The following is a 17,129-nucleotide window of genomic DNA, read 5'->3' on the forward strand; positions in this document are numbered from 1 at the left end:
ATTTCCGCTTGTCACAATAGAACTTAATTAAACACCTAAAAAATATTTTTTATCAAGACGCTTTAGTTTCTGATGAAATGCTTTATTGAGTCTACACACGAATAAAAACGGACTGCAAGGTTTAAAAATGAATATATTAAACTCCAACCGAATGTAAAGTAACTAAAGTTTTAGTTCCCCTAGAAAACCTCACCATTAAAGCACTATTTATAGCTTCAATCAGCTTGTTCTTTTTTTTCGTCATTTATGTCAAATAGGATTCATTATTTGCGAACAATGTTGCGTATGCGTGATATTTGGCTGTCTATCTTTTTCCCATTCACCCCTGTTGGCTTGTTTGTTTGTCTGTCTGAACGGGTGAGCCCTCCTCAATTGTTTGTTGTAAATTTCATTTAGATGTGCAATTAAATTTTAATTAGGCTGCCTCTTCTATTGCTATTCACGCAAGTGCGCCATGAGGGGAATTAGAGAAAGAGCCGATGTATATTTCTAGTTAAATGTATATCGAAAAACCTTTAATTGGGAAAAGTTCATTTTGGGGGCTTTCGTGCTATTATATCCTTGATGTGTGCGCTTTAATTTGTTTTCGTCGACTGTTTGTTCCGCTTTCGAAAGCATTTCCCGAACTCGGCTGTGGTATTCGTAGCTTTCCACCTCCCGGCCATCTGTGAAACAACCTTCAGCTGGTAACTATTCCCATTTAACTGTAATCAATTAATTCATTATTATTCGTATTCTGCTTTCGAAAAACCTGCCACTTTGCTTTATTGCATGTTGAAGTAGTTTTTCATTATTGGCTCTACCTTGTTGCACACAGTCGGGGGGATCATTGAGTTCAGGCCAGGAAGACGAGGGGCTCCAGGGGGCAAATGCACAAACTTGTCGGCAAGTTTTCCAAGGTAATTCACAGGCAACTTAGGTCTGCTTCTTTTATTTATTCTCCACTCCACACCCCTGGCTTCCATTCTGTCCAATTTCAGTTTGGCTGAAGGCCTCTGGGGTAACATTCCAAACAAGATAGCTGAACCAGAACAACTGGGGCGAAATCTTTTAGCCTTTAAAGGAGCTCCTCCGCCGCCGACGTGCTTTGTGATGGTTCTGTGGAGGGAAAGGCGCTTCTAACGATCGTTTTCGCTTTGCAGGGAAATGTAGTCCAAGTGGTTGGTAAATAATTGGGTTACTTGCATTCTGATTATTGATAACATCTGTATTTTTAGGAATTTTGGTTCACGGCTACAAATTCAGATGGCAAAGAAAATATAATAAGGAGAAACTTCCTTTTACAGAAATTTAACAGGTTTATTTTTTGTTCAATAAAATCATGTTAGCAAACATACTCAACCGTAAGTGATGACCGCACTGATGACAACAAATTTTGTTGCCAATGAGGATCTTTATCCGACAAGTGTCATAACAAGTGGGTCCTGAACTCAGTTTTCAGGGCTTTTGATTCGAGCAGACAGTAAGAAAACAACTTGTATCGATTGTCCGGATGTCAACGGGAAAACTACGTTCCTGCACACATCGAATGTTGTTTTTTATTGTCGCTGCCATTTTCATTACATTAACCGTTTGCCAAAGCATTCAAGTTGCCAACTTGCGACTGTTTTTGCGCCACCCACCGCAATGCGCAACGTTTACGTTTCCCTTTTTTGTTGCTGGCATTATTATGCCAGTTACTACTGTTATTTTCGCCTGCTTTTTTCGCTTTTCCGCTGCCTTTGCAACAGTTTTATAGCGCTGTTTGTTGATTTTCCAGTTGCTGATGCTGCCACTGATGCGACAACCCTCTTTGAGCCCGCTAATCCACCCACCTGCCACACCTGCTACACCTGCCACTGTAGCAGGGGCGAACGTTTAACGCTTTTGTCGTTAAAAACATCACAAGATGCTTTGGGTAACATCATCGCTAACAATTGTGAAAACAAAGGAATGGCACAGAAGAATTTAAATAACTTCCTCACAGATCGCAACTTTCTGTTAAACCGAGAAGAATTCAGACTTCCCTTAGATTCCAATCACCCGTATCAATCAATGAGCATATGATAGTAGCCCCCAACAAAATCTAGACTTGTCGAACCCGTGCATCTCATCGGTGACCCCGCTCAACGTCGACAGGTCAGGCGTTTTTATAAAGCCATAAAATATACACAAACTAACTCAGGGGTCGAGCCTTTCGCACTCGCACACGTTTTGTTCAGCTCCACGGGGGAAGATGGTTCAGATGATTTGGGGCAGGAATGGGTAAAAAAGGCCGGGGGATGGATGGTTCACAGTCTGGGGCCTTAGACTGTCAACGGCCTGCCTGGGCAACCTTTATAAACAACTACAGACGGAGATGCGGTCAAGAACTTTGTGATATAGCAATATAAATAGTTTAGGAAAAGATCAACACAGGGAAATTTTCCGAACTCAAAAGTCTTTTCCAACCAATATTAAACAAAAGGGCCCTTCTTTTATTAATTCTAGACTTGTTTACTTTTACAACACATTTTAAGGCAACAAATTAAGAATAGTAAACCAAATTTTCAAGTATTTTGTTTTCAATATTTTTATTCCTTTTTCTTACATCTTATTAAATCATTTGGTTAATTACAAAAGTTTAATGAATACGATTAGTAAGTTAAAGAACACTTATTATGTTCTCAAAATCTAAGACCCTTTAATTTGATTGTTTTTTTTCTACTTATCCACCTAACGACCCTCGCTGTTCTAGCTTTTTGAGTTGTTGTTCGTGTCCTGTTTTTTCTTCGGTTAAAGGGTCCTGCTTATGTTTGCTTTATGTTTTTTTGCGGGCCCATTCTCAGTTTCGGACTTGGGCTTGCCCCAAAAGATTTATGTGCGTAAATTTCATGCTGACGGCATCAGGTGATTTAACACTTTAGATAACTTGGAACAGTTTATAGTCGGAGGAGGATAGGGACTTCCCCCGCTCCCCAAAACGCTTGGGTGAGCTGCTCAGGATGGGTGAAAAGTTGTATTTTTATTATTTTATTTTATTGCGCTTACATCTTTAAATAAGTTTGCTTTGGCCGCCCTCTCTTATTGGGTGTGTATTGGGGTCCTTTGTTCGGAGATCTGCCCTTCGGAATTGATGCGTCTTTTGGGGTCATAAAAATTACAAAAAATTTCGCTTGCCTTTTTGGGCTGATTGCTGTGTGCGATTGAGCATCGTTGGTCCTCGTTTTCGTCCTGGTCGAAGGTCCTTGGTCCCTGTTTCCCAGGTCTCAGGTCCCCTGGCGTTTCCTTTCGTCCTTTCCCGCTCGTTCTTCTCGTGTCCCTTTGTTTGTTTGTTGTCCAGATAGGATATAAATTATATTGAGCGCTTTGAATTAGTTTTTTATGTGCCACACATGTAGTGAAAATGAAATTAGATACGTGTTGGGTGCGAGTTAATTTGAAGGCACAGATTTAGCCCCCAACGCAGAGGAGAAACTTTTCCTTGATTTGTCTTCGATTGATAACTGCCGAGCGGTGGCAGAGATCGGAAAATACTTCTCAACCAGGGGGGATATTTAAAGAGTTTACTTTAGTCGCACAATGCTCAACAATTGCGAACTCCGCTGGGGAAAGTTCGCCCTGCAATCGCTGCAGTGCCACCAACAATGGCAAGCAATTACCAAAATACAAAAAATACAACGAAATTACAAAAAATACTACAAAAATTGAAGCAGAAAAAAGAAACGGAACCAAATACAACAAAAATAGAAGGGGGAGATTGCGAGAATTCAACTCCAACACGAAAAGGGCAAGCGCGAGAAAGGAAACGCAAAAAAGCGAGAATAACATGGAATTGTTAAGGAACTGCAAACTGCAAATCCATTAAACCACAACAAGAACAAGATGAAGGAGGTTTGGGGATCAGGATGGAAATGGGGCTGGGGAAGGGGATGGGGATGGGGATGAGCAGAATCCAGCAGAACTCGGAACTGAACTGCAGTAGGTATTGAATCGAAATGGGGAATGTTCCGACACAATTGACTGAAAATTGTTTGTTAAATGTACAGCGCGTCGAACTTTGAGCTCCGCGAAAGACACTTGTAAATGTATTTCTTTGGGATTAGCCGATACGGTTTAAATTCCATTACCATAACCATTTTCTAGTAAATTGAAAAGCTTATGCAAGCATTTCTGGTATGACTAATTAAATCGATATGCCTTTGAAATGCATGAACCTTATCCAGTGGCTTTTTTCATTCCACATTGTTGGTTCTTATAAGGCTTTAGTTTTGAGTAAAAGGTCTTGCAATGAATTTATATATTACTATTGTTTTGGGTAAGCAATTGTTATATGACTCTTTCTATATATATTAAGTACTAATATTTTATATCCGTCAATTAGTCTTTATGTTGATCGATTTTGGCTATGGCCAAAATTGCAACAAGCCTTGCGGGCCATGTATATTGCCCACTTGCAACTACGATGGAAAATGTTACTACGAGGGAACAAGTACTTGTGCACTGGAGAACGAAAAGTGCCGACGACAGAAGGCAAAGCTTCCCCGTAAGTTTTCATAAATATTTTTTTACAATCCCCAATACTTTACCTATATTCATTCGTAGCATTCAAAAAAACCGAATCGGGATTTTGCGAGGAAGGCGTAACTTTGTGTAAATAGCTGTAGGAAATGATTTGAAAATTCTTTTCATGACAATCCTTAACGAATTTACACTGGATTAAAAGCTAGAATAATAAAGACAAAAAATTGAGAAACCTAAAAAGTTTTCAAAAACATTAATTCATTTATGTGTTTATAAGGTTGTCTTGACCAAAGTAAAACTACTTAGAAATGCAATAATCTACTGGCACTGCTCAAAATCCAATTGCTCCCTAGTTTGACCAATGAAAACCGCAAGAAGACAAAGATGAGGAAGATTTAGAACTGCCAAGCAAACCCCCAAAGAGCCAGTCCAACCGAAGCGAACCGAGCCACCCAACGATGAAAAATTTAAACTTTGCATCCGAGCCATTTATTCATCCTGCTTGGCATCTGCCATCATATCTTAGCATGCGGTTCTGCCTTCTCGTTCCCCTCGTTCTGCATCTTAAAGCTTCCATCTATATCTTTAGCCATCTCTCGCCTCCTCGGCTTTCGGTTTTCAAGTCGAGCGATGGGATGGTGGAGTGGTGGGGGGTGGTGCACCTTAAAAATTAATTGAAACATCACTACCGGCTAATATTGTGTATTAAAAACAACCAAGACGAGGAGCCGGCAAAAAAGGGGACCCGAACCGGGCCGCAACGAGCCGAGATGAGGCATATAAAACTTTTGGGGTTAGCTGAGTGCTCTAAACGGCCAGCAACTTGCAAATTGCCAGTGTGCGTGGCCATTTATCAGTCTTAGTTTTTGGGGTCCGAAAAGCAGCAACGCAAGAATGCTCCACAATAAATTCGAAGAACAAATTTGGTTGCTACTGGAGTTTATTAGCTGGCAGCCGGTATTTTGCGGTCAAAGGGCAACCCGAACTTGAATCCGGCCGGTTCGGCACCCTTGGCCCCTCTCTCTCCATAATGCGCATCCATCTTCGTCTTTGCCGCCATCAAATCACTGTCCTGTCCAGTCTAGAATTTCTTTGAATACTCCGCCCGAAGACCCATGGCATTGCCAGGTGGCAAATTAATTCGAAATCACGCAAGACGCATGCTCAGATGCTCTGGCAATCGGTGGAGCTCGGGTTTGGCGACTCTCGCAAGCGATTAGTGCCACGACACGGGTCGTTCCATGTGGCTTCGGGTACTTGGAGGAGGCTTTGGGCTCTGTTGCGCCTAGGACAACAATTTCCGTGTTGCATGTTGCTCGCGTGCCGCCGCCGCCGCCGAACACTTCGTGTGATCTAAAACGAAGCGAGTGTCGAGGTCGCGCCAACGTGCCATAAAATGCGCATAATGTGGCACGGATGTGCCAGTGCACGTTGGTTATTTGGCGCGTGAGCATCGCAGATAGATAGTAGTACATCGCCCCTGGTCGTGTGGCATTATCCGCCGTATCGATGTTGCTGGTGGTGCGCGGCCGGATAGCGGCAACATCTCGTACTTAGCCGGCCAGCAATTTGGGCAATCGCGTAATGGTGACCACAAATGGATAGGCTTTCGGGGCCACCAACACAAAAAAATATTATATTCGCTAGTTGCAGATTTCAGTGCATATCGAAAAGTAAGAAGTAATCAAGCGGTGGTGATTGCATGAAGTGAAGTGATCAGTAATCAAACTCAAGTGGCAAGAAAGGCAAGCAAACGGAGGAAAGTAACCGGGGCACATGCAACAACTGGATACGGATACGATTCTTGAGCCCTGAACAGCCGTCGCCGACCCACGAAGCCTCCAGACACCACTAGCCATCAGCCACCAGCATCCAGCAATCCGGCACCACCCACAAGTCAAGTACGTAACAGATTGATGAGGCGGTCGACGTCTCAAACTGGAGGCATCAGCCATCCCATCACCCATCAGCCGCCCACTCGTCGTTGGCCACTTGACTAAAAGTTCAATTTCCTGCAAGATGCTTTAATTGAAGCGCACAGTAAACAAGAAACAGAAAGCTGAAAACAGAAAACAGAAACGGCAATGGCAACAGCAACAGAGTGAGCAGCTGGAATTGGGGGGCAAGGGTCATTTGCCGCCTCGGGTGCCTTCGCCCTGGTCAGTCATTAGTCATTTGCTCATTTCCGCAAACGCAGCCCGGATGTGCAGCACTTGTCAGCCAATAAACAACCTCGGCGGGGGGTGGTGGTGGTACTGGATCAGCAGGGAGTGGGTTGAAGAGTACTGACCACCCAACCACCCACACTCCCAATTAAATGTGGCAAACATATCAGCGTCCATCAACGATTCTGATAGGTGGTCAGTGCATCGTTCTGCTGCTGCTTTACTGGCATTTCCACAGATCAGTGGAGGCATCCAGAGATTGTCACTGGCTATTTGCATTGCCCAACAAGGACTTGGGTGAAAATTCGATTTCAGCAGTATAGCATGGAATCCGAATGGATTTCGGTTTCGGTTTTCATTTGCCAGGCAAAACAGCTTTGCTCTGTTGTCTTGCCAGGATATTATTATTGGGATTCTTGAAAGCTGTGAATATTTTAGCAGCTCTCCTATAAAAAATCCTTGGAACGCATTAAAGTGCTTATTTAGATTATGTCTGCTTAATCAAATAATTATCATTGTTGGGTTTTCAACTTACATTTTCACGCTTTTCAACTGAAAAAGCCAAAATACTTTGATTAACTGAACTTTTTGTTATTTTGCTTTAAAGATAAAATGATTTGAGTTAATGATTTATGGTACAACAAATTATAATTAATGGTCATCAAAAAAAATTTTTTAATCTTTTATGACACTAAAAAGTTAAATATTTATTTATTAGTTATGATTATTTGGTGCGTTCTACTTTAAAATTTCTTTAAACAACAAAAACAATGCTGTTAAAATAATGTTCTTTAAATTTGAAAGGCTGCTCGTTGGAAAACATTTTTATTATTTTATTATTTTTTAAAGATATCAAAATTTTACCCATAAAGCACTCTCTAGAAATCCGATTTCTGTGGTCTCAAGACGCTGGCTCCAAAAAGTGGAGCGGGCCAGAAAAATCTGGGGAACGAGTGCTGCGGCAGGATGAGTAGTGGGTGGCATGGGGGGGGGGAAACTGCGACTGTGGCAACTGCATATGTGTCACACATTGAGTTCCTTGGACAACAATAACCAAGACGGACAGGAGCAGGGCGCATCGTTCAGAAAGAGCAAAAACAGTGCATAGGTGCTAAAAAAAGAAACAACGACGAGAAACAACAATGACAGGGGAGATGATGTTGGGGGAGTGGAGTACCCGAGCTAACCCAGTTTTTTTCTGTTTTTTTTTTTTTGACGCTGGCTGGCTCTTCACGGCTCAGTTTTGTTTTGGGCCTCTTTTTTGCCCGCTGCCGGTATATTTCTTTTTATGGCTTTTACGGACTGCCCGCAAAACGACGACGACGACGACGACGACTACGAACCTCTCTGACAGCAGAAGAAACGAAAATATTTCGACCAAAAACTGGCAGACTTGGCCCAAAAGCCACCTTCACCGCCACCCACTAGCCAAAAAGCCCAGTCCCATTCCCATTCCCATTGCCTTCTTTTGATGGAACCTGTTTTGTAATTGTTGTGTTTTTATTCCGTGTATGCGTGTTGTTGGGGATTTCTTTGGCTTTCGAAGCGTTTCTGGGCCTTAGCTTCTTGCCCGGGCCATTGTCACGTAAATCTGTGACAGAAATTAGCCTCGTTGACAAAAATATGCCTGCTTACACATTATTTGTACAAACAAATAGAGACGGGCAACAGTTAATGGCGTGGAGAGTGTCGTCCTCGAGGTGCCTCTGGGCTTTGAACGAAGGGTTTGGGGACTACAAGGGGTTCCTTGGAATCTATGGATCCAATGGAGTCTCCGAGGGGGTGTAGTTTGTCTGGTGAAATTTGCATGGGAACTGCGCCAGTTGCCGCTGTTGTTTCTTAGGCTCCTTTTGCCGGATTCCTTTCGTAGTTTTGTGGCTTTGCCTCTTCGTCTTCTTTTATTGATCTGTTTATGCTTTAGGACCTCTGTCCCCTCCCCCCTTCCGCCACCAACCCCTCTGTCCGACCCTCATCACGAATAGACAAACAAAAAAAGTTTTATTTGTGGACTAATAAAAATGAAAAAAAAAAAAGTAGACAAAATGGAAAGATGCGGAGAACGCAAATGTTTTTTTGGGGCAAAGTTGTTCCTAGGTTAATGACCAGACAGGCGTGAAAGCAATCATAAACAGGGTCCACTCTACCCTCACTTCACACTCGAAGTTAATTTACCTTGACCGGGGTCGTGCCTTCACAGAAAGTTTCCTCCGGTTTATAATCAACTCATTATGAGACCGGTTCAGAGAACAATAATATACATATCATGCTGTCGATTAAATTATTTGCTAGCCTTCGGGCTTTCTGATTTCTGATTGACTAATGGACTTTCTGATCGATTTTCTTCAATAAAATGTAATGAGCTTAATAAATCAAATTTTGCAAGCCGCCACTTGAAGCTATATAAAAATTGTGTTATTTATTTTGATTTTAATATTGATTTCACTGTGGATAATTCGTTATTAACTTCTTTTAATTATCATAAAAAAAACAAACAAACACAAACAGAGTAAAAGACAAATTATTTTCAAAAATTATCCACTGACGCATTAAAACCAATAAAGTTCACGTTCCATTGACCGATTCCTGACGTCTATAATTTCCAGTTCACGTTCGCCCAGACCCTAATTACTAGGACATAACCTTAGTCACACAAAATAGAGAGTCAATCTATCATGCTATGGGTGTTTTCCTGATTAACACGAAACTTTGGCCAGGCCGTGCAACAAAATGATTGATGTCCACTACAAAATTTTCAATGTATCGCCTCCGTGGCCACTCCCACTTTTTTCCGGGGGAATATGGTATTTCATTCACGCTATAATCCCGTTTTAGCTTTGGAACCTGAACCTTGGCTACATAAACTGTTTATCGAACCATTCCGGTTTTATGTCACAGCAACTGATTGATTTTTAATTAAACGTCCACAATTCCACTGATTGACGCTAATCATACGCTTGATGGGCTTAATCCTTGCCACGCCCCCACTTTCAGGTTCACTAAAAAGGAGAAAGAAAAAGTGAGCATTTTCCACTTTAATTCGTACACAATGTATGAACACATAGGACGGAAATTAGATATTTATTGAGCGAGGCGTTGTCAGCCAAACCAATTTAAAAGGCATCGGCACAAAGGGCATTGAAAAGGGGAGCGCGTGGAAATCGAATATTATCCAGATAGTGCCGAAGATCCATTTACGTGACTCGGAAATGCAAATAAAAAAGGTGGAAAAAACCGCTTCCATTTTTTGTGTTTTTTTTTTATTGAATTGCCAAGGAAGGACGAGGGATTGGAGGGAAGGGAAGGGGAGGGAGGTGGGGACAGACCGACATAAATAAACCTCAACTAAGTCGTGTGTTTTGACATAGATTTAAATTGACATGGTTGTGTAAACAGAAGGGGGAGGAGGATACCAAAGGCAGACACAAAAGCAGAAACAGACGGAGAGGCTCACACACATTCCTCATTGAAAGCCGCACACAAATTCTCGGCGTTCAAGGCATTTCCCCCAAAAAAAAAAAAAAAAAAAAAAACAAAAAAGAGAAACCGAAGCCCAACACCGGATTGAAGACCCCTTGCCCCATTTTCCCTCCCATTTTCAATATGAGCAGAGAAGAAGAGACGGGCGGTGGAAAAAAATAAAATAAAAATGCAAAATAGTTCGTTATTTAACATATTTGACGGCTGCCCGGCTGCTGTCGCTGCTGCCGGCTCGTAAATGTAAATTGGCCGGCAGATATGGAGCTGATGACAAACAGGCCCAAAGCCAGAGACACTGCTACTGATGCTGCCACCAGAACCAGAAACAGAATCAGTATTCTAAACTGAAAGCGGGACGCACAACCTGGCCAAAAGCAGCCCAGGGAAAATGCTAACCCTTTGACAATTTTGTTGCTGGCTTCGCTTCGATGGGCTCGTTGGTTTTTCTCCGGGCTCCGCAAAAATATTTGCCACGCAAATAGCTGGAAAAGTATTGCCCGATTATGTTTCTCTAACTGGGCACACACGCAGCAGTCAGCAAATTGAAAGGCAAACACACACAGACACAGACACAAACACAGACTCACACGCAGTTGGGAAAAAGATGAACAGGCCAAAACGATTTGAGAAGGATCCAAAAAAAAAAAAATTGAATACGGTGGGGAAACTAGTGGAGGAGAGAAGACCGGAGAACGGAGAACGGAGAAAAGAACGCAGTCCCGTTGCTTTCTATGAATGTCAATTGGTTGTTGGCCGGATAGAAAGCGGAATGGCTTCGAGCTGGCTAAAACGAACGCAAGGGGAAGGGGGCCAATTTAAAAGGGCTTACTTTTTAATGAAGCGAGCTGAGGACGATACCCGCCCAGCCCCAAAGGGTATCCATTCGACACAATCGCTATGGCGACTATGATAAATGGATGAGCATATGTCGGAAGGAAGGAGCAAGTGGGTTGGATGGTTCGTTCGCTGGCTAACTGGTTGGGTTGTCTGGCCATTGAGAAACTGGCAGCTTATTGACAGCGAACGGCAACGGGAATTGAAATGCTAGATGAGATGCAATTAGATAGAGCGTAAATGGAGGATGATAATACCATATTATGCATTATTAGTCCGACGAGAGAGTTGTGTGCCGCCAGGGTAATTGATACTAATGGGAGTCCTTTGAGAGTGAATGAGTTGAATGAGATTTTCGGTTTTAAACGCTCACAATGGTCAACATGTTAGTAAAATATAAAATATCTATATATAAATTTTAGTTTAAAAAACCCTTAGGTGCCAGAAATTAAATCCGATTTATTTACCCCTTATCTCTAGCTATTTTTTCGCACAAAAAAAGTTCTAAATTACACGAGGTAATCAGCAACAATTGCCAGCACTTATGTAACAATAGAGATAAAATGTTGATAATTGATTTCCCAGTTACATCCATTGCTTGCTTTGATCCTATCAATTCTCGACTTTCGCTGGCTCCCTTTTATTGGTTTTGCCGCAGTTGCCACTAGTAGCCGCAATCTGACATATTGGAATGTCAAACTAATGAGGTTTCCAAACCAAAACGTACTTACCCCCAATTGCCACAGACCGGGCACAGAAATGGTATGCGGCAAAGGTATAGCAAGGAGGGGGAGGGAGGGGATGAGTAAGGGAATCCAAATCAAATCACATAACATGTCAGCCATGTTGGCCAACGTCCCCCCTCGCAAATGCCACACCCCTACGTTTGGCGAGTCTAAACCGTGCAATCCAGCCGAACCAGCCCACCAAACGAACTGAAACCACCTAAAACAATTCCCTTAGCTATGCTAATGACGCGCAGTTTCCTCTATTGTAAACTACCTTTTGCACTATTTCAACCTCTGACGTCCCCTTTTTTTTCCGCCTCCCCCGCAGCTGTCACCTGTCCCCACGAAAAACGTATAGTGAGTGCACCGCCCCCCCCCCCCCCTTGAAAACCCGCCCATGCCCTTCTTGGCAATGCCACTGCATTCTCCTCTGTTATGCATGCGCCCAGGTAAATATATGTTCTGTTGTGGAGTCTATGCTAATGCAGTTGGTTAAGTGGGCGGTGGGGGAAAAGGGGAGGGGCTGGTGGCTGATGGCTGAAAAGAGCGGCATATTTAAGATCTGCTTAGAGCTTGCCAGCAAAAGCAGTCAATATTTGTGTGGCAATTGAAAACAGTTTGGAATGCATACTCGTATTTCATACACGCTTAACAACGGCTCAATTTATTATCTACAAATATGATTCGAATCAATAAGCCATTAATATTGCGCAATAATATGATAGTAGCGCAAGTAGAGCCTGTGGAAAGGAATATAAATGGTACTTATTTTATTATGAGTTCTTGACATAAATTATTTAGAGATTGTTCAACTGGATAGTATTTATAAGTTTATGTACAATATAATCTAATAGGAGAACCCAAAAAGTATGTTTTATCGTGCTTTTTTGAGCATTTCTCCACTGGAGTTATTAAAATGTCAGAAAATCTATTCGAAATTCATAAAATACAAGGTCCCAGAAACACGGAATTGAATTGTTGCTTCTCAAACAATTCGGGGGGACAAACATTTATGGGTCATGTTATCTCGGCCGTGTCAATCTTTTCGCACACAGGTACTTGAGGAAATATTTATGTGCAGATATATGCATATAGTTTCCTATTCGCAGTGAGGTGTTGTCAGCACCATCGCTTCGTTTCGTTTGTTGGCCAGGATTGGGCTGTTCGTCGGTGCCCTCGTCTTTGGCTTGGCTGTCCTCGTCCAATATGTGTCAAATGCAAATTTAAATCTTATTGAAAAAGGGGATTATGTGACAGCAGCAGACGCTGCTCAAAAAAAAAGGGGAGTGCTGGCCCCCAATGAGAAAAAAAGGAGGTGGTGTAGCTGGGGATTTCCCCCCCCCACCCATCTTAGCTTTTCATTCATTTTGCGGGTTTTTTTTCTGCTGTTGCTGCAACTAAAAATGTCACTCCTTCTGCTTCTGATGCTGCTTCTGCCGTAATCGAAGCAGGAGTGATTGACTGATTCTGAGTGGGAGTGAGTTTGGTCCTGCGGGGATTGCGATATGTATGTGTGTGTGTGTGTGTATGTTAACTTTCGAGTGTGGAAAGCAGTAGTTGCAGCAGCAGCAGTAGCAGGCAGGCAGCCTGCAACCGATTCTCATTTGCATCTACTGCTGTCTGCCATTTTTAAATGCTTTCCCCATTCTTCTGACTTTCATTCCGACTCTGTTGGTTTTGCGGTTCTTCTGTCATTGCGCTCCGTAGTATCATCATTCTGGCATCATCTCCGCCTTAGAGTGGGTAAAATATAATAGAAACCCAACTTCCAGCTGTATTCTAATCCCCCGCCCGCTGCATACATTTATAACCCATACAATGACATGACCATACAATATTTCTCCTTTCTCCTTTTTTTGGCACAAAATGCTTTGCGCTTCGATGCTACCTCGTCCTGTCATCTCCTTTTGTGTGGGCGGGACAAAGGGGCAGATGGTGGGGGCGGTGGCAGGGACATATTCAATATTTTCCAGCCATTGAAATCAAGGATCGGGGCAGCGGGTGTTGAAGGGGCAGGGGAGTTTGTGTATATTTCAAAGCTTTGTTATCAATATGTCGCCTGCTTATTGAAAATAATACAATATTCGTGTGTGTGTTGTTGTGTGGGATAAGTGAGGATGGCTGGGTGTACGTAATATATCTTCTTCTGTTGTCTTCCTCATTGTGCAAAGTATCTTGTAGAAGCCCGTGCAAGGATGTGGGTTCTTTGGGTCCTCCTTCGTGTAAGCTTGTCACCTGTCGGGGCTTCGGCACTTTTGGGACATTGATTGCGAAATCATCATCGTTCGAATTGTAATCCTCGGTGATTCATACGAGAATATTGATTGATACGAGAGAATTGAAAACTTTTTGATTAAACTACCAACAAATGCGGTTGTATCCATACTTCAAGCTGTTTACCCAAAAAATTATATGTATATTTGAGAGCATTGTACGTTGATATGTGCATTGTGAAAAAGGTATAATATTTTGTTAACTTTGTTTACACGCTTGTTTGCTAGTTAGCTTTGTTTACCTTCGTCCTTTGTTGCGGCGAACCAATTCCAATAATGGCCTATGGAGTAGTCGGTCCTGGTGTCATTAAATATGCCTCCGCTCGGGTGGAGTTTCAGCTTCTGGGGAAGTCCGCAAAGCAAATGGGAGGTGAGACATCTCTTTTCTCAACTGGCAAATGCCCCGCACGTAGCCACATAAATTCCCGTATTCAAGCTTGAAGCTCCTTTCTTTATACATATGCATTAAACATTCCATTCGAGGCCGTGCCATTCAATTCAATACCATTCGATACGGTTGGAGAATTTATGTAGCTGCGAGTCAAAGTCCTTGGATGTGGCCTAATTGAAACATGCCCTGCAAATGCATTAAATCCCCAAGTAGGGCAAAATAATGAGGCTGATTAATTCAATCAGTTGTAATGTGGCACGCCCCTTCAGTTGTTCGGCGTTCGGACTTTATGCACATACAATCTTCCTGCGGCAGAAAACAGGTTACGTCTGTCTTTCACCATGTTAAGTAGTTTAACACGCTAATGTGATTGAGCCCTAATGTCGATGGCTTCGCCCATGAAACATCCGGTGATAGATCAATGTATTTATCGAAACAAATGGTCCAAGTGTGACACGTAAATGGACAAGGCGAATGTCTTATTACCGCCAGAACGACCAAGCAATTAGAAGAGCAACGGGCAAAATTAATCTTAAAGTTTGCTGAATGTATTATTCCCTATGAGATAGTAAATTAATAAGATTATATAGCTTATATAGCACATCTATGAGTTGTGTTAAAATTGTATTAAAATGGACACCAACATCCAATTAATTATATTTATCATAAATAGCCCGATTAATAATCAAATCTGAACTATTAATTCAATGCAACGATTCGGTCAGCAATAATTGCAATTTCAATAACATTGAGGCAATTGAGAAACATTTTATAATTATCTCCAATTTCAATATGCCTCTAAGGAAACTACAATACATAAATCAAATGTTTCACAAACAATTGATCAAGAGAAATCAGTTCTCGAAATTAAGATAAGTCTGTTGTTCACGTTCATGCCTTTATTGCTTTTCTTCATTTATGCTCGACCTTGACTCCTTGAAAATCCACTTCATATCTATCAAGGAATCGCGTCGTTGATTCTGTGTCGTTGTCAAAAGTCAAAAGTTCAGTCTGCAATTTGAACATGACATTTGTCAGGAGACAAACACATGAGAAAACCAGAATGTGGAAAGATGCGAGACGGGATATGGGAGTCCTGCCAAGTGGGAGTGGTTCACTAACAAGTGGAAGCGAGAGGCAAGTCGACATGGCGCCATATCCACTGAACCTTAAATCAAGTTGTAAAGAGGCTGGGCCAAAGTGTTTGGGGATTCTCTCTGCTAGTCCCACACCGGGGAAAAAAAAAAACCAAAAAAATCCAGGCCACATGAATTTCAAACTTGTCTATAAATATTTTCATCCTGACCCCCATTCTCATATCAAGTTGAAAAAGGTGTTGTCTGAAACTAAAAGTTTACATTTTCCAGAAAAAGGTGATGTTTTTTAAGCTTGTTTTATTCAAATTATACCTTTTTTAAGAATTTTTTTAACTGTGCAACAGCAGCAGCTGTTGATGAAACGACAGCAACAATATCAGCAGTAGCAGCAACAACTAGAGCGACACATCGGCGTAAAAAAAAGGAGGGAAAGGAAAAAGAAAGGAAAAACATACCAAAATGAAGATGGGCAGCTGCGAGGCATTTTCACACACACACACACTCAGTCGGACTGACAGACTCACACTCACACACATGCGGCTATAAAAGTGACAAATGTTAAACGAAATGTAAAGAAAAAGTGACAACAGGAAGACGCCACGTAATGAAGCATAAAAAGTACATTTTTCAAGACGACTGCGAAATCAGCCCCAAAAAGAATAGATCAAAAAATAAATAATACGGTAAAACGTGAAACCATAAGTGGATTTAGCAATGACGGGAGATAAAAAATTACTTTTTTTGTACAATAAAATATGAAAGTTTTTAAAGGGCTTTAAATAATGAATTAACTTTCTTAACAAATAATATTTCACATGTTCAATCTTAAGAAAAAATTTGACAACGAAAGAAAGAATTTGTTAAAGCTTAAAATAATAATTGAGTTTTTGCAAGCAATAACAATTTGTCACAAGCAAACAAAATTCCTCTTTTTCATTGTTTTAGGACACAGAGCTTAATGAAATAATTATTAAATCAAATAGAAAATATGTTGCTTTTTGTTGTTTATCCTTTGAGAGTAAATGTGAAAAACCGCTGGAATTCGAATTTTTCAAATAGTATTTCTTGCTGATAAATCAATAAAATGTTCATGCATGCACACATATTTTCTTAGTCGGCAATAAATTGGCTAAATAAACGAATCAAATTTGATCAATGGCCTTGGCACCCGAAGCGTAATCACATATAGTATGCACTCGCTTTTTCTGGCCTCTCAGATATTTATCGAAGGGAAAATTGTGTGTGCTAGATTTCAGCATTGCCTTTGATTACATTTCCGTATGCATTGCGCAAATTACATACATGTGGCGCCGGCTAGCGAAGCGAATTTAACCTGATCAGCAGCGACCAATCGCTGTGCAGAAATCATAGCATACCTAGCGGCGCCATCCGACTGACAATGAGTCCTGGGCAAAAAGCAACGAAAACATTGTCAACGAACCCTCTCGTCCTTGCCTTCATCGCATAATCGAAATTCATTTTCACGCTTGTAATCAATGCGACAACGCCCCAGCAATGCCACGCCCAACTTATGCAAATCGTTGACTTCGTGCAGCCTTCACCCACTCCTCCTTCCACTCTTCTCCCCTCCCCCCGTTTCCCACCCACCGCCACGTAATTGCTAAAAAAAATTTGTGCTGCAGAGGGAAAACTTGGAGTGGGAAAAAAAAATGGGAACGACA

General features: G+C 41.7%; 2 protein-coding genes across 2 annotated transcripts in view; both read left to right on the forward strand.

The window, feature by feature from the left end:
* The first annotated feature begins 4,188 nt into the window (after positions 1 to 4,188).
* Positions 4,189 to 4,722, forward strand: LOC108098437. The gene is made up of 3 exons (XM_017201328.2): positions 4,189 to 4,276; positions 4,343 to 4,504; positions 4,564 to 4,722. Exons 1-3 carry the CDS (start codon positions 4,249 to 4,251, stop codon positions 4,617 to 4,619), a joined length of 246 nt encoding a protein of 81 aa, XP_017056817.1. The 5' UTR covers positions 4,189 to 4,248; the 3' UTR covers positions 4,620 to 4,722.
* A 1,206-nt stretch (positions 4,723 to 5,928) lies between these two features.
* Positions 5,929 to 17,129, forward strand: part of LOC108098445 (chaoptin) — a 39,756-nt gene continuing 28,555 nt past the window's right edge. The window contains 1 exon segment of the mRNA XM_017201348.2: positions 5,929 to 6,383. The gene's annotated coding sequence lies outside the window, so the exon portion shown is untranslated.

The sequence above is a fragment of the Drosophila ficusphila genome, unplaced genomic scaffold (assembly GCF_018152265.1).
Source record: "Drosophila ficusphila isolate 14025-0441.05 unplaced genomic scaffold, ASM1815226v1 contig_436, whole genome shotgun sequence".
Taxonomy (NCBI): Eukaryota; Metazoa; Arthropoda; class Insecta; order Diptera; family Drosophilidae; genus Drosophila; species Drosophila ficusphila.